The sequence below is a fragment of the Heterodontus francisci genome, chromosome 4, assembly GCF_036365525.1.
Source record: "Heterodontus francisci isolate sHetFra1 chromosome 4, sHetFra1.hap1, whole genome shotgun sequence".
NCBI classification, from domain to species: Eukaryota; Metazoa; Chordata; class Chondrichthyes; order Heterodontiformes; family Heterodontidae; genus Heterodontus; species Heterodontus francisci.
In genome coordinates, this window is record NC_090374.1 from 134,581,571 (window position 1) to 134,604,023 (window position 22,453).

The 22,453-nt window shown below is 41.3% G+C and overlaps 1 protein-coding gene across 6 annotated transcripts in view; it reads left to right on the plus strand.

Annotated features, from left to right (window-relative positions):
• Window positions 1–22,453, plus strand: part of dock8 (dedicator of cytokinesis 8) — a 325,410-nt gene that overhangs the window by 140,876 nt on the left and 162,081 nt on the right. For all 6 annotated transcript variants that reach the window (XM_068030192.1, XM_068030191.1, XM_068030196.1 and 3 more), the window contains 9 exons: window positions 659–730; window positions 1,338–1,464; window positions 7,480–7,692; window positions 8,002–8,087; window positions 9,294–9,360; window positions 13,246–13,395; window positions 18,292–18,372; window positions 21,531–21,687; window positions 21,789–21,925. In XM_068030192.1, coding sequence (XP_067886293.1) covers window positions 659–730; window positions 1,338–1,464; window positions 7,480–7,692; window positions 8,002–8,087; window positions 9,294–9,360; window positions 13,246–13,395; window positions 18,292–18,372; window positions 21,531–21,687; window positions 21,789–21,925 — 1,090 coding nt within the window. The remainder of the gene's footprint in view (window positions 1–658; window positions 731–1,337; window positions 1,465–7,479; window positions 7,693–8,001; window positions 8,088–9,293; window positions 9,361–13,245; window positions 13,396–18,291; window positions 18,373–21,530; window positions 21,688–21,788; window positions 21,926–22,453) is intronic.

Consider the following 22,453-nt stretch of genomic DNA (forward strand, 5'->3'; position numbering starts at 1 on the left):
TGACACCAGTAATTTACCCACTATACCACCAGCAATAAAAGCATTAAAATAATGAGCTTCCTGCCACAAATGCGAAGTAGCTGTGGTGGGGAAAGTAATAACTCTTTTCTATTGGTTGTATCACCCAGAAATAAAACTCCGATTTGGAAAGGGTAACCAGCTCTCCCAATGGCTCAATTGGTAAAAATATAAGTGACCCAGCACAACTACAGCATTAGAGCAATGTGGTCCTACTTTTTCTGAGGAATTTCACAAGCAACTAATTTGTGCTGGTTTTACACTAAAACATTGGTACAGGAGAATTTTCTTGATGTTTGCCCAATTTCTGAGATCCGTCCATGGGAGCTCTCTGGGCTCTGACTTTGCTGCACCCCCTCATGATTGCTCTACAGTTTGAGCCCAGATTACATGCTCAAAGCAGGCAATAGGGCTTGAATCCACAACATTTTGATTTAGAGAAAAGAGCATTGAGCTAAGCTGATGCTTACAACATAGCACAAAGAAGAAAGCTTTCCCTTGTGATTAAATTCAAGAAGAAACATTTGTACCGTAGCACTTTGTGCAAAATTCACTCATTTAACTTCTTAACACTGTTCAAGTTTACATAGTAATCAGGATAGTTTGTCAGAACTAACTATATATTTTTTTTAATTTCTAGGGTTAATTTAGATCCACATGTACGAGACTGTGTCCAGACCTATACTCAAGATTGGCTCATTGTCAACAGAAGGTAAGTTAACAGTTTTAACTTGACTGTAGTAAAATAAAGCAAAACCCTTTGATGGGAAGATTGTCAAGTTAATCATAACTCATTTGGTATTGTTACAATTTTTTGATGTTTGGAAATATTAATATACATTGAGCTTTGAAATTGTATTATTTTGTGAACCAGACAATACTATGTATCTGAAAATGAGCTGAGCCTTTCCAGCTGCTTCTGTTTTAATTTCAGATTTGCAGTATCTGCATGTATTTAGCTTTTTGTACTATGTATAAAAGATGTAGGAATGTACAAAAGGAATGACAAGAAAAGGCTACTGAGCCCGTCAATGCTGAATAGCCCCAAATATCCTCGGCTGTGGGGAGAGGGGATCACATCCTGATATAAGTGCCCAGATGTGCCCATCCAGATTCCCACAGCGAACATCATACTCCCACCAAAATGACAGCAGCATTATTCTGGAAGGGCTACATTTTTTTCTCTCTTGTTAAATAACTGCTTATAATGTACACATTTTTGTGACTTAAGTGGAAAATGTTATAGATTCTTAGCAGAAACATTGAAATGTTGTAGAATCCTATAATAGCTTATGTTAATTTTAATGCTTGGTGTTTAGGAACCAAGGAGAAACTGGAACCTTAAGTTCAAACAGACTCGAATTGAGGAGGGATCTGTACAAGACTCTTCCAAAACAGCTGTTTGAATCAGAAGACAGTGGCGGTACAGTCAATCAAGAGTTTCAGGTATCTGTTCATTTATTTCACTACACAGTCCTCTTTTCTCCTTACTTTTCTTTTGTATTCCTTTTCCCTCATTACAGAATTTTGTTGCCAGTGAAAAGTGTAAACCATGTAAAACTCACCGGTAATTATATTTTAGCAATGAAGCCAACTAACGTTTTGAAATGTTACAATTTCAAAAATATATATATTTTTTTTGGCCTCAAAAACTCTGGGAATTAAAAACAAAAATCAGCCTGATTACTGTTCATTGGTCCCTGCTGGAAAGCGCAAGTGTAGGGCCATCAAAGAAAGACCACTATGTCACATCCTCCTCTACTGTTGCTGAACAGTCTGTCAGCACTCGCTCTCTAGATTCACACATCAAGAGTGGTCACTTGAACGAGGTAGTGGTGGGACCTCACCACTCGGGTAACCATACCCAAAGGTCAATCCCTGATTTCAAGAAAGATGGACAGAATTGTATAGGGGGAAAAAAATGTCATGAGAAGAAAGCCTTCTCTCAGTTCTCTACGATTAGTGCTCTGAACTGACTGCTAAGCAGTGCATCCACCCAGCTGAAGTGACTTTCACTCCATTTGATCCTCCTTATGCCTCCAGTGGCTTGTTTTTCCTTCTCTAAAATAGTCTTTCAAATGTAGTTCATTAGTAGGTATAAACAGTCAATGTGGTTGCTGTCCATTTATTAGGATGGAACGGTAATCATTTCTGGAATGTTCAGACAGGTACTTTTTTTCCCTGGCAAGTCCTATTATTATTGCAACATTCATGTCGAAGGTGCTTGACCTGCTGTGAGTTGAAAAAGCTTGTTATGTTCAGAAACAAGTGCACAAAAAGAATGACACCCTACCTTAATGTGATATACGTTACATTTGTGGCAAATAAAACACTGTTCAATAAAATTCTGTACTGATGCACAATGCCTTATCATACGTCGGGATTGAATGTGCTGTCTGTTTTACATAATAGTGAAAATTGGCTCTTACTACATTAGGCAGAATTTTACCTGCCAAAGGCAGGGAGCAGGCTCAGGTGCATGTGGGTGATTAAAACACCGAAAAATGACAGCAAGTGGGGAACCCAACATGTTCCTGCTCACTTCTGCAGTTAATAGGGACGCGTTCGGAAGCAAGTGGGAAGCCCCTCTTGAAGGTGTCGGGTAAGATATTTAAAAATGTGAAATAGCAATTACATATGAACTAGGAGCAGGAGTAGGCTATTTGGCCCCTCAAGCCTGCTCTGACATTCTATAAGATCATGGCTAATCTGTTTGTGGACACAGCCCCACTTTCCTGCCTACCCCCAAGACCCATTGACTCCCTTGTTTGCCAAGAATCTGTCTACCTCTGCCTTAAAAACAATAACTCTGCCTCCGCCACTCTCCAGGGAAGAGAGTTCCACAGACTCTCAATCCTCTGAGAGAAAAAATTTCTCCTCATCTCTGTCTTAAATGGAAGACCTCTTATTGCTAAACCGTGCCCCCAAGTTTTAGTCTCACCCACATGGGAAACATCCATTCAACCTCCACCCTGTCAAGTCCCCTTAGAATCCCTTACATTTCAATAAGATCACCTCTCATCCTTCTAAACTGCAATGAAAACAGACCCAACCTGTCCAACCTTTCCTCATAATCCTCTCATCCCAGGAATCAGTTGAGTGAACCTTCTCTGAACTGCTTCCAATGCAATTAAATCCTTTCTTGAGGAAGGAGACCAAAACTGTACACAATACTCCAGATGTGGTCTCACCAATGTCTCACTCTCTAGAGGACCAACACTCTCTACTTACACTTTTCCTTTTTAATTACCTGTAGACGGCACAGTGGCGCAGTGGTTAGCACCGCAGCCTCACAGCTCCAGGGACCCGGGTTCGATTCCGGGTACTGCCTGTGTGGAGTTTGCAAGTTCTCCCTGTGTCTGCGTGGGTTTTCTCCGGGTGCTCCGGTTTCCTCCCACAAGCCAAAAGACTTGCAAGTTGATAGGTAAATTGGCCATTATAAATTGCCCCTAGTATAGGTAGGTGGTAGGGAAATATAGGGATAGGTGGGGATGTTTGTTGGGAATATGGGATTAGTGTAGGATTAGTATAAATGGGTGGTTGATGTGCGGCACAGACTCGGTGGGCCGAAGGGCCTGTTTCAGTGCTGTATCTCTAAACTAAAATCTCTAAACTAAACTAAACTCTTACTATCTATTTTTATATTTCTAGCTAGCTTTCTCTCGCACTCTAATTTCTCTCTCATTATTCTTTTAGTCATTCTTTGCTGTTTTTTATATTTTGTACAATCTTCTGACCTGCCACTACTCTTCACTGAATTGTACACTTTTTCGTTCAATTTGATACCATCTTTAACTTCCTTCATTAGCCACAGATGGTGCATCCTTCCCATAGAGTCTTTCTTTCTCACAGGAATGTGTCTTTGCTGAGTGTTCTGAAATATCTCCTTAAATATCTGCCACTGCATTTCTGCTGGTTTATCCCTTAACCTAAGTTTACCCAGTTTACTTTAACCAGGTCTGTCCTCAAAGTCTCATAATAACCCTTATTTAAGTTTATATCCACTCTTCTCACCCTCAAACTGAATGTGAAATTCAATCATGTTGTGATCACAGCTACCTAGGGGTGCCTTTACTATGAGGTCATTAATTAATCCTGTCTTGTTACGCGTTACCAGATCTAGCATAGCCTGCTCACTGGTTGGTTCTAGGACGTGCTGTTCTAAGAAACTGACCCGAAAACACTCCATGAGCTCATCTTCCAGCTACCTTTGCCAATCTGATTTGTCTAATCTATTAAAATCACCCATGATTATCGCCGTACCTTTTTCATAAAATCCCATTATTTCTTCCTGTATACCCCGTCCTATAGTGTGGTTACTATTAGGGCGCCTATAAACTACTCCCACTAGTGACTTCTAACCATTACTATTTCTTATCTCTACCCAAACTGATTCTACATCTTGATTTTTAGAACTAAGGTCACCTATCTCTAATGTACTAATGTACATTAATGGCGCAGTGGTTAGCACCGCAGCCTCACAGCTCCAGCGACCCGGGTTCAATTCTGGGTACTGCCTGTGTGGAGTTTGCAAGTTCTCCCTGTGTCTGTGTGGGTTTTCACCGGGTGCTCCGGTTTCTTCCCACAGTCAAAAGACTTGCAGGTTGATAGGTAAATTGGCCATTATAAATTGCCCTGAGTATAGGTAGGGAAATATAGGGACAGGTGGGGATGTGGTAGGAATATGGGATTAGTGTAGGATTAGTATAAATGGGTGGTTGATGGTCGGCACAGACTCGGTGGGCCGAAGGGCCTGTTTCAGTGCTGTATCTCTAAATTTAAAAAAAATTAAATTAAATTAACAGAGCTACCCCTCCACCTTTTCCCAGTTTCCTGTCCTTCCAAAATCTCAAACAAGAGAGAATCTAACCATCTCTCCTTGATGTTCAATGGCATTACCATCTCTGAATCCTCCACTATCAATATAGTGGGGATTACCATTGACCAGATAGTGAACTGGACCAGACACACACATAATGTAGCTACAGGAGCTGGTCAGAGGCTGGGAATTCTGCAATGTGTAACTCACCTCCTGACTCCCCAGTGTCTGTCTACCAGCTACAAGGCACAAGTCAGGAGTGTGATAGAATACTCTCCACTTGCCTGGATGGGTGCAGCTCCAACAACACTCAAGAAGCTCGACACCATCCAGGACAAAGCAGCCCCTTTGATTGGCACTCCTTCCACCTCCGATGCACAGTGGCAGCAGTGTGTACCATCTGCAAGATGCACTACAGCAACTCACCACACCTCCTTCAAAAGCACCTTCCAAACTTGCGACCTCTACCACCTAGAAGGACAACGAAAGCAGATGCATGGAAACACCACCAACAGCACCTTCCCGTCCAAGGCGCACACCATCCTGATTTGGAATTATATTGCCATTCCATCACTGTTGCTGGGTCAAACTCCCTTCCTAGCAGCACTGTTGGTGTACCTGCACCCCAAGGACTGCAGCGGTTCAAGAGGGCTGCTCACCACCACCTTCTCAAGGGCATTTAGGGGTGGGCAATAAATGCTGACCTTGCCAGCGATCCCCACATCCCATTAACGAGTAAAAACAAAAAAGTCACGTACCCTTGAATATTCAGGTTCCAGCCTTTGTCATCTTGCAGCCATGTCTCTGTAATGGCTATCAGATCATATATATTTATTTTTATTTGAGCTATGAATTCATTTGTTTTGTTACAAATGCTACGTGCATTCAACTACAGAGCCTTTAGTTCTGTCTTTTTACTATTTACGCAACATCTGGCCTTAGCTGCTTGCACACTCAGGCTGGAATTCTACTGCCCCCCCAAAGAGCGGGTTGATGGTGGGGGGGTGGGGGGGGGGGGAAGGCGTAAAATGGAGTGGCAGCTGCTGCCATTGTACACGAGGTGGCGGCAGTGAAAGCTGGCCCGCCTGCCCCAAGGTAATCAAGGCCCTTAAGTGGCCAGTTAACAGCCGCTTAAGGGCTTTTGCCTGCCATCACAGGGATTTTACCATTGGCTGGTTAGGCAGCCCAGACCTGAGAAATGCTGCCTGACAAAAACAGGCAGCTCTCTGACAGCCTGGAGGGGGTCCTCATGATTAGGCACACTCTGCCCGAAAGAGGGCCGAGCCTGATGCCCCATCCATCCCCAACATCCAACACGCCCCCTCCCCCGTACCCCGGTCCCCCCAATCGACCACCCTTGCCTAACCGGGGCCCGAATGATCACCCCCGGCGAGGCCCCAAAAACACACCACCTCCCAGGGCCGTCCTTCCTCTTGGTCTTCAGCTGGGTTGCAGTCCCAGCAGTGGCTACCGCTCCCAGGGCGCTGCTGGGACTAAGAGCTGTCGGCCCGTTGATTGCCTCAATGAGGTAGAAGTCCCAACTCAGTCCAATGAAGGGCCTGGGGACTGTAAAAATGCAGTCTGGATCCCCAGGCCAGGTGGAGGGGGCTCTCATCTGACGAAAGTAAAATTTTGGCCTTAATTTTGTACATTCTGTCCCTTCCTGCCACACTCTAATTATTAGTTCCCTTATTGCTACTTTTCTCTTTTGCCTTGTCCTCTTCTCTCTCTTGATCCCTCGCCCCCACTATTTAGTTTAAAGCCCTCTCTACCACCCTAGTTTTATGACTCGCCAGAACACTTGTCCCAGCACAGTTCTGGTGATGACTGTCCAAATGGTACAGCTCCCACTTTCCCCAGTCCTGGTGCCAGTGCGCCATGAATCGAAATCCATTTCTCCCACACCAATCTTTGAGCTACACATTTAACACTCTAATCTTATTTACCCTGCTCCAGTTTGCTTGTGGCTCAGGTAATAATCCAGAGATTATTACCTTTTAAGCTTCTACTTTTTAATTTATCCCCTAGCTGCTCATGTTCTCCATACAGAACCTCTTTCTTAGTTCTTTCTATGTTGTTGGTACTCACATGGACCATGACAACTGGATTCGCCCCCTCCATCTGCAAGTTCCTCCCCAGCCCAGAACAGATGTCCCGAACCCTGGCACTGGGCAGATAACACCACCTTCTGGACTCTTTTTTTTTTGGCTGCAGAGAATTCACAACTTAACCTAGCAAGCTGGATTTAACAGCGCACAGGTTTCTCGAGCTGTGTGAATCTCGTCAAGGTCCTCAAGGCCAGATCATGATGGGAAGTCATAGAGTATTGAAACTGACTTGCTAGAAAACGTTTAAATAGTGAAACTGAATAGCTACAGCCATGCCTATGGGAAAGGCTTGTACTCAAGCATGAGTTTCCTGATTCAAAGGACAGAAGCAATTATGGGGGAAGTCATTTCACTTACCTTGCACCTTACTCACCTTACTGCTGTCAGCCTTCACTGCAGCATGGGAGCTGTTTATGCAGTTAAAAGGTTTATGGTGGTGCTATCCCACAATAAAACTACTGATTTTTCAAACATGCCAGTCATATGGTGTATGCCATTACCCGACCTTATAATCAGTAGTGACTTTTTCTACAGGATGATTCAAGACCTCATCCGGTCCCACATGAGGAATCTGGAAGGGCAACATTGACATCATGTGATTTTGACCTTCGAAGCCTGCAACCAGATACCTGCTTGGAAAATATACTTCAGCCCATCACTCCAGAGGAACTTGACAGACAAAATGAAGAAACACGGAGAACCAACAGACAAACAGAACTATTTGCTCTCTATCCAGCAACTGATGAGGTTATAAATATTTTACACATTATTTAAGCAATAGTAAAAGGCTAGTTTATGTTTTAGTTCATTTGAATACTTTGCAAATTGAAAAGCATGCACTGTTTTAAACAAAGAAAAAAAATTGTAAATTTCATAATTCCCTTTCAAGAAAATAATACCCCTTTAATCAATTACAGTATTTCTAATCCTAGTCTACAAAAATTGCTAACAGATACTGTGTTTTTAATTGGATTAGGAACATTGACGTCTTAGAGCATATGGCAATCCATCACAAAATATATAACCTGCTTTCAACATTTTCTTTCCTGTTGCTAGGAGGATGCCGTAGAGGTTCGTCCAGCTCCTGACTGTCCGAAAGAACACATGGGCCACAGGATCCTTGTAAAATGCCAAATCTTAAAGTAATTTTTACATTTCATCATTTACATAAAATATTTTTAATGCACTCGCCATAAATCTACCTTATGTGTTGACTGTAAAATCTTAATGTGGTATTATAAACAGGAGTCAAAATCAATATTCTAATTCAAGAAAACACACAAATTATTTAGAATTAATCTTGCGTACGAAGTGCTAGTGTTATTAATAAAAGGCAATAACTGATGAGAAAAGTAAAATACTGTGGGTGCTGGAAAGGTGAAATAAAAATAGAAATGTTAGAAATACTCAGCAGGTCAATAGGCACGTCACAGCCTTGCGAACTCAACATTGAGTTAAACAATTTTAGACCATAACCTCGGTCCCCATCTTTTAGATGGCAGCTGTTAGTGATGAGTCTGCTTTTCCCATTTACGCTTCCTCTAGACCCATCTTTCGTTTCTTTGCTTTTCCCATTACCAGCTCCTTTGCCTTGTACCATCATCCCTTTTGTCATTTAATCTTTATTATTTCCACCCCATCACAAACCTTCCCTTTTGTTCTTTCCATCATCCCCCCCATCCCCACTTTCTCTGCCTCTATAATTGCTTAAAACCTATTATATCTCTAATTATTTCTAGTTCTAATGAAAGGGCATTGACCTAAAATGTTAACTCTTTCTTTCTATTTACAGATGCTGCCTAACCTGCTGAGTATTTCCAGCATTTTCTGTTTTTATTTAATAACCGATGAATTGCATGGTAGTTTGAATGTTGGGGTGTTTAAATGGATTCAGAATCTTCTTTTTGTGCAGCTTTGGCATTGTTGATGTTACTATGTTTGTGATTAAGATTATCCATCAAAACTTTGATCATTATGATACTTTCTTTTCAGGTTCATTGTGGTATTCATGTAGTATCTCGAAGTATTTGCATTTTCAGAAAAACTATGCTTATTCTTGTGCAGTAAATATTAAAGCTTTTTAACTTGAGAAAGATTGTTTCATGAGATTCGTGACCTACAAAGTGTGCCTTAATTGTTCAAAAATAAACTGTGCACTTAAAAGGAGCATCTGAAAATTTCATGGTGTAGTGCTACTGGTTTAATACAAGTTGTTACAGACAGGTTTTGTCTTAACAGGTAGAAGGAATGTTTCTTGAATATAGTTGCATGGAAAATCTTGACAACTTGTTTGTTCTAAATTGCTGTGGTCAAATTTCTCATGTAGGTTCTTATCCTTTCCCTGACAGGTTTGAAATTGAAGTAGAGCCAATGTTTGCCACTTTAGCCTTGTATGACGTAAAAGAGAAGAAAAAGGTAATTCCTAAGATGTTTATGTTTTGCTGTACGTAAAGGGTGTTTAAGGGAGATGGTGGCATAGTGGTAATGTCAAATCCAGAGACTCAGGCTGATACCCTGGGGACATGGGTTCACATACTACCATGGCAGCTGGCGGAATTTAAACTGAATTAATTCGTAAAATTCCGGAATTGAATGCTAGTCCCAGAAATGGTGCCATAAAACTATCATCGATTGTTGTAAAAACCCATCTGGTTCACTTAATGTCCTTTAGGGAAGGAAATTTGCAATCCTTACCTGGTCTGGCCTACATGTGACTTCAAACCCACAGCAATGTGGTTGACTCTTAACTATCCTCTGAAATGGCCTCGCAAGCCATTCAGTTGTCAAGGGCAGTTTGGGATGGGCAACAAATTCTGGCCTTGCCAGCGATGCCAACATCCATGTAAGAAATAATTTTAAAAAAGGATGTTTAAATGTCTGCACAAAAATACTGTGCACCTGTAATCTGTTGCATAAACTGATCTTTTTAAAATTAAAAATGTTAATTTTACTGTCTTTTTATCAACTTCCCTCCACTGCCAACACATGACTGATAATTTAATATTGCTTATTTTTTATTCCTTCTGTTTTTAAAAAAATGCTTTGATATACAAAACTATTTCTTTAAGAAAGGAAATGAAACCAATGTGGAAGCTGAATGTGAAGTATTGAAAAACACAGAACTAGTAAACATTTATTTAAAAAGTCCTTGTCAAAGAACATTGTCTTACCTCGTTTATTAACAAGCAATGGCTGTATTTAATATTTTCTTTTCTTACATACAAAAAATCAATAAAGGAAGTATTTGTGAAAGATTGTGCTCAGACGCAATGGAATTTTCTGTGGACCGAGGAATTTCCTACTTTATACCATCTCAACAACTTGCAGTTTGCTGTGTCAAAATCCTGAAACTCCCTTCCTAACAACACTGTGGATGTACTATACCACATGGACTGCAGCGGTTCAACACAAGAAACAGGAGTAGAAATAGACCACATGGCCCATCGAGCCTGCTCTGCCATTCAATACGATCATGGCTGATGTTGGTCTTCAATTCCACTTTCCTGCCTGCTCCCCATATCCCTTGATTCCCTGCAAGACCAAAAATCTATCTATCCCAGCCTTAAATGTATTTAATGGAGAATCCACAACCTCTGGGGTAGAGCATTCCAAAGATTCGCAACCCTTTGAGTGAAGTAATTTCTCCTCATCTCCATTCTGAATGATTAACCCCTTATCCTGAGACTGTGTCACCGTGTTCTAGATTCTCTGACCAGTGGGCACAATCTCTCAGCTTCTACCCTATCAGGCCCTTTCAGAATCTTGTATGTCTCAATTAGATCGCCTCTCATTTTTCTAAACTCCAGAGAATATAAGCCCACTTTACTCAGCTTCTCATCATTGGACAACCCCCTCAGCCCAGGGACCAATTTAATAAATCTTCGCTGCACCGCCTCCAGTGCAAGTATATCCTTTCTTAAATGTGGAGACCAAAACTGCACACAGTATTCCAGGTGTAGTCTCACCAAAGCCCTGTACAATTTTAGTAAGACTTCTTTATTCCTGTACTCCAATCCCCTTGCAATAAAGGCCAACATGCCATTTGCCTTCAAGAAGGCAGCTCACCACCACCTTCTCAAGGGCAATTAGGGATGGGCAACAAATATTGGCCTTGCCAGTGATGCCAACATCCCATAAATGATTTAAAAAAGAACTATTTTGCAAATGATAAGAACTAAAACTTTGAAAAATGTTGTTGCTTTGATTGAGAGTGAAAAATACGAGCATTGTCCTTGGCAAGATTTCAAAATTAAAGCTTCCATGATCACTAAGTGAGGAACTGAACCAGCAAAGCCTCAGGGTTCAGTAGCAGTGGCTCTTTTCAATTAAGTAGAAATTGAAGCCTTGTAATTGTCTTGGATTAGGGAGGGGAAATACCAGCCAGGGCTCCCATGCTCGATAACTATCCATTGATCACTGCCAGTGTGTAATTAGAGAACTTGAATTTCCATGTCCTTGGGACATCCCAAAAACACTCGAGCTCATGAATTACTTATGAAATGCAGTCACTCTTATTGTTCCATCCCAAGATCAGCTAATTTGTTTTTACACCCACCAACAGCAAATGCCATGAGTTATCAGTTTTTTTGTTCAAGTTCTTGTTGTTCATGGGATGTGTGCGCAAAGCCAGCATATATTGCCCCTGAGAATGTGGTGGTGAGCCACCTTCTAGAACCCCTGCAGTCCATGTGGTGTAGGTACACCTACAGCAGGGTAAGAAAGTTGATCAGGACAACAACCTACTCTTGTTTGAATAATTTTACACTTTCAAACAAGCAGAGCTGGCCTCAATTTAACATTTCCTGTGAAAGATGGCACCTGCAATGATGCACCATTCCCCTAGTAGAGGGGAACAGTGGCATTGTGGTTATGTTACTGGACTGGTAGTCTGGAGGTCTGGACTAATGATCTGGAGACATGAGTTAAAATCTCACCATGGCAGCTGGGGAAGTTAAATTCAATTAATTAAATAAGTCTAGAATTTTTTTTTAAAACTAGTATCTGTAATCATGACCATGCAACTACTGGATTGTCACAAAAGTCATCTGGTTCATTAATGTCCTTGTGGGAGGGAAATCTGCTGTCCTTTCCCAATCCCACCCATATGTGACTCTAGACCCACAGCAACATGTTGACACTTAATATCCCTCTGTATGTGGCATAACCTTCACTATATGGACTACAGCAGTTCCAGAAGTTGGCACACCACCACCTTCTCAAGGACAATTAGGAATGGACATTAAATGCCAGCCTTATTAACAACACCCATATGGTGAAAGCGGGAACAGGCTATTGGATTGGCAGTTGGATGATCAGCCATGATCATAATAAATGGAGGAGCAGGCTTGAAGGGCCAAATGGCCTACTCCTGCTCCTATTTTCTCTGTTTATATATCCTATGAACAAATAAAAAAGTGTTGAATTGAAGGGCCAGTCTAGATTACATGCTCAAGTACCAGAGTGCAGCTTAATCTTCTAGCTCAGAGGTGAGAGTAGTACCAACTGAGACAAGCTAACACATGTACTTCGGAAGCTCAGCTGTGGCATTTACTTATGGTTGAATATCCTGTAAATACTCACTGGCCAGGCTCTCAATCCACCTGCGGAGTGGCTCTTGGCTAAAGCGTTAGAGGACTGCTGATATCAGTGGAACCATTCCTCAGTGTGACTGGAAAGAGGAACAAAATTGGGGCAGGGGATAGTAAGATTCAATACCATCTTAGATTGCACATCAAGTCTGAAAAAATTGTGATATTTTTCCTGGAACATTGGAACAAGAATCAGCCATCCAGCCCCTTGAACCTTCTGTCATTCAATTATATCCAAGTTTATCGTAATCTACCCACCTTGATTCCATAAACGGCACAGTGGCGCAGTGGTTAGCACCGCAGCCTCACAACTCCAGCGACCCGGGTTCAATTCTGGGTACTGCCTGTGTGGAGTTTGCAAGTTCTCCCTGTGTCTGCGTGGGTTTCCTCCGGTTTCCTCCCACATGCCAAAGACTTGCAGGTTGATAGGTTAATTGGCCATTATAAATTGCCCCTAGGATAGGTAGGTGGTAGGGAAAATATAGGGACAGGTGGGGATGTGGTAGGAATATGGGATTAGCGTAGGATTAGTATAAATGGGTGGTTGATGGGCGGCACAGACTCGGTGGGCCGAAGGGCCTGTTTCAGTGCTGTATCTCTAAACTAAACATAAACCCTTAATCCAACAGATACAAGGTTAATATTGTTCTGCATTATGTGGCAAGAACTTGTAGTTTTCTTGACTAAAAGCTGAATGTAATTTTTCTTTCAGATTTCAGAAAATTTTTACTGTGATTTGAACACTGACCAGATAAGGGCCTTTCTTCGTCCACACACAAATCAAATGGCACCATCCAGTCTGAGTAGATCGGCCATCTTCTCTATTACTTACCCTTCTCCAGATATCTACCTGGTCATTAAGGTAAAGTGCTTCAGTTAATCTGAGTGTCCTGTGTTAAGAGGTTGCTTGACTACACTGGAAATTAGGGCTAGGATTTCCCACTGGAATTATGCATATCTCCAGCAGAATGTGGCTGGAATTTCTTTGTGAGCAACTCCTCGAGCTCACCACTGGTATCTGCCACTTCCTAGATTTTCCATCAAAAGTGAAGGGAGATGTACCATACATCCACCCAAATTTGGGTGTGTATATTGTCACAGCATGTAAATTGTGCATCCCCTGTCATTTGCACTGTTAGAAGCACTGGCTGTTAGGAATGTTTAGCATTACTGATATCTAAGATTGCTATAAGGGGAGAGATTTAAAACTTAAAAGCCCACTTTAGTCTGTGGCAAGGTAATCAATTCCAGGGGCCTTCCATAGCCATTATGGACACTGCCATTTTTAAGACAGTTCAAGACAAATGTATGCAGATTTGGGAGATATGAGATCATTCTATGAAGTCTTGAGATCTGTATATGTACTTTGAGAGCTTAGTTGGTGACCAGCAGGTGCAGTAGGAGACATCCATTGTAAAGATCTCCCAGAGGGAAGTCAAGTCTGAGTTGAATGAACCACCAACGTGTGAAGAGATCAAGGCTGCTACAGCACAATTAAAATCACACAAAGCTCCCAGAATAGATAGGATTCCAGATGAGGCCTACAAACAGGGAGGAGATGTAATCCTTGATATGATTACAGATCTGTTTACAGCATGCTGAAAGGGACAGTGCCTCAGGACCTTCAAGATGCAGCGATTGTCTCTATACAAAAACAGAAGCACCACCTTACTCTCCATTGCAGACAAAATCTAAATAGACTTGTTCGGACAATAGCTGAAGAAAGCCTCCCTGAAAGTCAGTGCAGATTCAGACCTAATAGGGGAACTACAAACATGATTTTTGTGCTGAGACTGATCCAGAAGTGTAGAGAACAAAACATGGGCCTGCACGTGACTTTTATAGAACTCACCAAGGTATTTGATACAGTCTGCCAGGATGGACTTCGGAAGATACTACCTAGATTGGGATGAGTTCCAAGGTTCCTCATCATTCTCCATCAACTGCAGAAAGGTCCAGCAGAATGGAGCCCCCTCAGATAGCTTCCCTATCTTCAGTGGTGTTGAGCAAAGGTGTGTTCTGGCACTGACCCTTTTGCTCTATTTTCTTCAGTATAATGCTTCAAGTGGCAAAGGCAGGTTGACAGAGGGCATGCACATCCACTTCTGAACAGATAGCAGTCTCTTCAACCTGTGACGACCATTGGTACATATCGAAACCACAGAGGACCTTATTGTGGAGCTTCTGCCTGATGATGATTGTGCCCTTCTGGCACAAATGTAGGAGGCAATGCAGCTTATTGTAAACTATTTCTCTGAGGCAGCAAATACTTTTGGCCTTACTATAGCCTAAAGCAAATATAGAAACATAGAAAATTGGAGCAGGAGTAGGCCATTCAGCCCTTCGAGCCTGCTCCGCCATTCATTATGATCATGGCTGATCATCCAACTCAATAGCCTATTCCTGCTTTTGCCCCATACCCTTTGATCCCTTTAGACCCAAGAGCTATACCTGACTCCTTCTTGAAAACATACAATGTTTTTGTCTCAACTGCTTTCTGTGGTAGCGAATTCCACAGGCTCACCATTCTCTGGGTGAAGAAATTTCTCCTGCTCGCAGTCCTGAAAGGTTTACCCCATATCCTTAGACTATGACCCCTGGTTCTGGACTCCCCCACCATCCTTCCTGCATCTACCCTGTCAAGTCCTGTTAGAATGTTATAGGTTTCTATGAGATCCCTCCTCACTCCTCCGAACTCCAGCGAATATAATCCTCACCAACTCAATCTCTCCTCATATGTCAGTCCCACCATCCCAGGAATCAGTCTGGTAAACCTTTGCTGCACTCCCTCTGTAGCAAGAACATGCTTCCTCAGATAAGGAGACCAAAACTGCACACAATATTCCAGGTGTGGCCTCACCAAGGCCCTGTATAACTGCAGCAAGACATCCCTGCTCCTGTACTCGAATTCTCTTGCTATGAAGGCTAACATACCATTTGCCTTTTTTACCGCCTGTTGGACCTGCATGCTTACCTTCAGCGACTTGTGCATGGGAACACCCAGGTCTCGCTGCATTTTCCCCTCTCTCAGTTTATAGTCGTTCAGATAATCTGCCTTCCTGTTTTTGCTACCAAAGTGGCTGACCTCACATTTATCCACATTATACTGCATCTGCCGTGCATGAGCCCACTCACTCAACTTGTCCAAATCACCCTGAAGCGCCTCTGCATCCTCCTCACAACTCACCCTGCCACCCAGTTTTGTGTCATCTACAAATTTGGAGATATTACATTCAGTTCCCTCATCTAAATCATTGATGTATATTGTGAATAGCTGGGGTCCTAGCACCAATCCCTGCGGTACCCCACTAGCCATTCGGAAAAAGACCCATTTATCCCTACTCTTTGTTTCCTGTCTGCCAACCAATTTTCTGTCCGTCGCAATACACTACCCCCAATCCCCTGCGCTTTAATTTTACATGCTAATCTCTTATATGGGACTTTGTCGAAAGCCTTCTGAAAGTCCAAATAACCCACATCCACTGGCTTCCCCTCTTCAACTCTACTAGTTACATCCTCGAAGAATGCGAGTAGATTTGTCGAGCATGATTTCCCTTTTGTAAATCCATGCTGACTCTGTCTGATTCTACCACTGTTCTCTAAGTGCTCTGCTATAAAATCTTTGATAATGGACTCTAGAATTTTCCCCACTACCGACATCAGGCTGACTGGTATATAAATTCCCTGCTTTCTCTCTACCTCCCTTTTTAAATAGTGGGGTTACATTAGCTACCCTCCAATCTGTAGGAACTGTTCCAGAGTCTATAGAATCTTGGAAGATGACCACCAATGCATACACTATTTCTAGGGCCACTTCCTTAAGTACTCTGGGATGCAGACCATCAGGCCCTGGGGATTTATCGGTCTTCAATCCCAGTAATTTCCCCAGCACCATTTCTCTACTAATACTGATTTCTTTCAGTTCCTCTCCCTCACTAAGCCCTGTGTTCCCCAACATTTCTGATATATTTGTGTCCTCCTTTGTGAAGGCAGAACCAAAGTATGTATTTAGTTGGTTAGCCATTTCTTTATTCACCATAATAAATTCCCCTGTTTCTGACTGTAAGGGACCTACATTTGTCTTCACTAATCTTTTTCTCTTCACATACCTATAGAAACTTTAATAGTCAGTTTTTATGTTCCCCGCAAGCTTGCTCTCATACTCTATTTTCCCCTTCTTAATCAATCCCTTGGTCCTCCTTTGCTGAATTATGAACTGCTCCCAATCCTCAGGTCTGTTCTGGCAAATTTATATGCCTCTTCCTTGGATCTAATGCTATCTCTAATTTCCCTTGTAAGCCATGGTTTGGCTACCTTTCCCATTTTACTCTTGCGCCAGACAGGGATAAACAATTGTTGCAATTCATCCATGTGTTCTTTAACTGTTTACTGTTGCCTATCCACCATCATCCCTTTAAGTAACGTTTCCCAATCCGTCATGGCCAACTTGCGCCTTATACCTTCGTAGTTTCCTTTACTAAGATTCAGGACCTTTGTCTCAGAATCAACTACATCACTCTCGATCTTGATGAAGAATTCTATCATATTGTGGTCGCTCGTCCCCAAGCGGTCTCACATCACTGGATTGTCAATTAAACAAACAGAAGTGCTTTACCAACCACAGCCCCAAGGAAATTATACAATCCACCACAGATCAGCATTCACAGGAGCAACCTCAATGCACTAGAACAGTTACCTATCTGTTTAGCATTATCTCCAATGATGACAACGTTGTTATGAAAGTGCTTCCATTTTTTAATATTTTGTAAGGACTTATGTTTTAAAATTGTGAAAATAGATTCCTTTGGAGGACTGAAGTGATTACATAGAAGCTGGACTTTGCTTTTTTTTGAAAAAAAAAAGCTTACTGGCAGGACTTGGTTTATAAACACACTTGCTGGAAGTCACATGTCTTCAGCTAAGTAAACAACAAAAGCCTTGGTAACTAAGGAGGGTTGTTTACAGAGAAGCGACATGTCAAGATTTATGATGGTCAAGAGTTGGTTTCATTTTGGATATTGTTTTGCCCCAACTGCTCAAGAATTGGCCTCTTCAGTCAACAACGATCATGCCAACTACGACAGAGACAAGCCTTCCCATGATCTTCGTCTGCGAGGAATCTGCCATCATTTTCAGGACAGTTTTGCATAAAATGGGAATTATGTTACTACTTCCCACCCTGATAAGTGTTATTGTTAGAATGCAACTATAAATGGTTTTATTTTAAATGTATTGTATATTGGCTTTTCTGAAATTTATTATGAAACAATGAGATTTTATGGTTAGAAGCAAACTGGTGCTGTGCTGCTGTTACAGTGACCACAAGTATTCCAGTGGCTCAATTGATGCAGAAGCTTGACATTAGTCAGACTTTAAGTTTAAAAGTAATAAAATGGTGCAAAGGGCTGATTGGCAAGGAGGGGGTGAAGCAAAGCATGACACCATCAGATTGAGGGCAAGGATATCAACGTCAGGTTTAAAACAAAAACTATCTATTAAGATTAAAAACAGCAGGTCAGGCAGCCTCTGTGGAGAGAGAAACAGAAGTAATGTTTCAGGTCGATGACCCTTCATCAGAACTCAGTATTTTGATTTTGTCCTTTTGAACAATCTATTGAGAATAGTCATGACTTGAATTGAATAGTAGGATAAAGATATAGTCTGAAGAGAGTCTTGTGTGTTATTTTCAGAGTACACCTGTGAATAAGTAAACTCCTGTGCCCTCGTGATTCACTTATCACATGTCTGTTGTTTTTAGATTGAAAAAGTCCTTCAGCAGGGAGATATTGCAGAATGTGCTGAACCATATCTTGTAATGAAAGAATCTGAATCAACAAAGGTATCTGATACTTTTTTTTACTGCCAATGTTTTCTTGATCCTGTACAATTTTCATTAAGAATTTTCCCTTGGCAGATAGTCACAGATTTACTGTTAACAGTACGTATGGATAAATCCACTATCACCCAAATGCTTTAATGTAAATTTTAACCCTTCATTGCATGTGAGAAACTTTCAGCAGGCAGGGCCAGTACATAGAAAAAATGTAAGGATGCAGGGGAAATGGGAAGGGGTGTTTGCTGTCCTGCTGCAGCAATTTTTAACCATGTGCATGGGTGAGTGCCTTCGAAGTCAAAGGTGGAAGTAGACGAGGAGATCATTTCTCTTTCCTCTCCTCCCAGCACAATCTTCAATCCTTTGAGTCTTCTGTTTGGTGCTCTCTATGATGCTGGTAGCCAGAAACACATGCTGCTGTTCTCTTACCCTGATCTTGGCATAACGCCATGTCAGGAGGAGGGGAAAAGTCTGCAACAATGATGACGAGGGAAAAGAGAGCTTGGGAATGAGCTGAGTGAGGTGGATAGATGTATTACATTGGCCCTTCTAAACTTTTTTTATTTTAGTGAAAAATGCAACAATTGTCAAACCCCTCTTCACTATTCTAACCTCCCAATCATGGTATTTGACTGAACCTTCGCTGTATCCTTTCCGTAGCTCTGTTATTTCTATAATGAGTTGCCCTAAAATGCATGCAATACTCCAACTGTGGCCTATCCACTGTTCTGTACAAATTCAATATGGCTACTTTGCTTTCCTATTCAATGCCACGATATTTAAAAGCCAAAATCCTGCTTTCGGCATAGTCAGGAAATTGTCTCTGATTAGGTTAAAGTTTAAGTTTCTGCTAAAATAGATTTACAAAGGTAATACCTTCAATGAACCAATGCAATTGGGCAGTGTAATAGAACATAATTGTGCTTTTTGTTTTCTTTCCATTAATATGTATTCCTCGATGTATATGAGTAGTAACCTGGTGCAGTTTTATTAATACTGATGAAAATGGTTTTATCACCAAAAATAATCCTTTTTAATTACAGTGTCCAGTCCTTTAACTGTTAGTAACCAGATTAAAAATCACTGAAGATGACTTTAAAAAAAACCTATACTGAACCATTTAATAGTCTCATTGGTGTACATTAATCAGTTTCTCAGTAAATTGAGTTTTTTGATCTAAAAGAACTTTTAAAACATACATACTAGTGCCTTCGTGATTAAGAAAATGAAAGCAATTTCTAGAGTCTTCCAATATCATCCTGGAGTCGAGGCCTGTTTTGTAGGCAGTGCCTGATTCGGTGAACTGAAACTTAAACCAGTGTAAAAGATCACAGAAAAAAAGAATGGAAGTGGATTTGAGCATATCTCAATTACGTTTAAAATTTCCCAATCTTTTATGCTGGTTCAGCTGATTCCGCATACATTGAACTTGTATTATTCGCATAAACAAGCAGAATCTCTACTCCCTGTAATTTAGAGTATATATTCTTTTGTCCAAAATCAATTACTTCCCATTTCTCTGCATTGAGCAGTATTTTCGATCTGTTTGCCCATTTGCTAACATCTCTATGCTATCCTGCATTTTGCCATGTCCTCAAATTTGGTACCATCAACAAACTTTGATAGAATGATAGAAAAGTTACAGCACAGAAAGCAGCCATTCAACCCAGCATGTCTGCGCTGGCTGAAAAAACTAGCCACACAATCTAATCCCATCTTCCAGCACCTGCTTGGTAGCTTTGCAGGTTACAGGAGTTCAGGCGCAGGTCCAGGTACCTTTTTTAAATGAGTTGAGGGTTTCTGCAGTGAATTCCAGACACCCACCACCCTCTGGGTGCAAAAGTTCTTCCTCATGTCCCCTCTAATCCTTCTACCAATCACCGTAAATCTGTGCCCTTGGCAATTGACTTCCGCAGGTCCTTCCTGTTTCCTCTACCTAGGCCCAACATAATTTTGTACACATCAATTAAGTTACCCCTCAGCTTCCTCTGTTCTAAGGAAAACAACCCTAGCCTATCTAATCTTTCCACCAAAGATGCAACTTTCAAGCCCTGACAACATTTTTGTAAATCGCCTCTGTACTCTCTCTCCAGAGCAATTATGTCCTTCCTATAATGTGGTGACCAGAACTGTACACAGTACTCCCTGTGGCCTAATCAGCATTTTATACAGTTCCAGCATTACATCCTTGCTTTTGTATTCTATACTTCAGCCAATAAAGGAAATCATTCCATATGCCTTCCTCACCACTCTATCTACTTGTCCTGCCACCTTCAGGGACCTGTGGACAAACACTGCAAGGTCTCACTTGTTCTACCCCTCTCAATATCCTCCCTTTTATTGTGTATTTCCTTTCTTTGTTCACACTCCCCAAATGCATTACCTCACACTTCTCAGGATTGAATTCCATTTGCCACTTTTCCACCCACTCAACCAAACCGTTGATATCATTCTGGAGTCTACAGCTATCCATTTCACTATCAACTATGTTAAAGAAATTTCCAAGCCTGTTAGTGAAGAGGTCACTGAGACTAAGATGTTTTGGTGCAGATTGTTTAATGCTTGCCACACAGCTTACTTCTGCTCTCCAAACAACACCCATAGCCAGTGCTGGCTGGCTCTTTATATATACACCCTTGAATACAATTAACTAATTGACATCCAACACCTGTTCACCCTATTATCTTGAACTACCAGGTGATTATCATCTATTAACAGAACTTCAGACCCTAACAAACTACACAGCCAATTTTTGTGTCATCTGTAAATTTCCCAATCATGCCTCCCACATTTAAGTCCAAATCATTAATATATACCACAAACAGCAAAATTTGCAGATGACACAAAAATTGGCTGTGTAGTTTGTTAGGGTCTGAAATTCTGTTAATGGATGATAAACACCTGGTAATTCAAGATAATAGGGTGAACAGGTGTTGGGTGTCAATTAGTTAATTGTATTCAAGGGTGTATATATAAAGAGCCAGCCAGCACTGGCTATGGGTGTTTGGAGAGCAGAAGTAAGCTCTGTGGCAAGCAATGAACAATCTCCACCAAAGCATCCTAGTTTTAGTGACTTTTTCACTGTTTTTGTGTTCTACAAAGTCATTAATATACTCCTTGTATGTTTCAGGCATGTGAACTAAGTTTTTATTTTTATTTCCCAGAATAAAGATAAAATTGAAAAACTCAAATCTCAAGCAGAGTCCTTTTGTCAGCGCCTGGGAAAATACCGTATGCCATTTGCCTGGGCGAACATAAACATCATGAATGTGGTCTCCACGGCAACAGACAGGGATTCAGTGGAGGTTGAAAGCATCAATGGTAATATAGTAAAAATGTATTTTCACTGCATTTATTTTTCTTTTCTAAGAGTGTTGCAAATTATAACATACCTTTTTATTTTTCTGTTGTACTCTAATAAGGTAAAGGAAACAGTGGAGACAGGAAAGTTTTCACACAACAACGACGACTTTCTGAGAGGTCATCTCTTCCGGAGGATCAATGTAGTCTGTCCAATTTCAAAACAGCCACGATTATCATCAGTAACTTCTTTAAACAGGTATTTTTCAGTCTTGTCAAGTGGTAAATGGAAACTGTGGCATAGTGGTAATGTCAGTGAATTAGTAATCCAGAGGCCCAGTCTAATGCTGTGGAGATATGGCTTCAAATCCCATCATGGTAGCTGTGAAATTTAAATTCAATTAATTTATAAAAATCTGGAACTGGAAGCTAGTCTCAGTAATAGTGCCATGAACCTATCATTGATTGTTGTAAAAACCCATCTGGTTCCCTAATGTCCTTTAGGTTAAGAAATCTGCCATCCTTACCTGGTCTGGCCTACATATGTCTCCTGACCCACAGCAATGTGGTTGACTCTTACAAGCCCTCGAAATGGCCTAGCAAGCCACTCCGTTGTCAAGGGCAATTAGAGATAGGTAACAAATGTTCGCCTTGCCAGCGATGCCCACATCCCATGAAAGAATTTTAAAAAGTGGGCATTTCTGCACTTCAGTGTAGTAGTTAGCACGCAAGATTACACTTAGAGCAGCGGTGTTGAAGTTTTTATCTTTTTGAGCCACACAGGTAC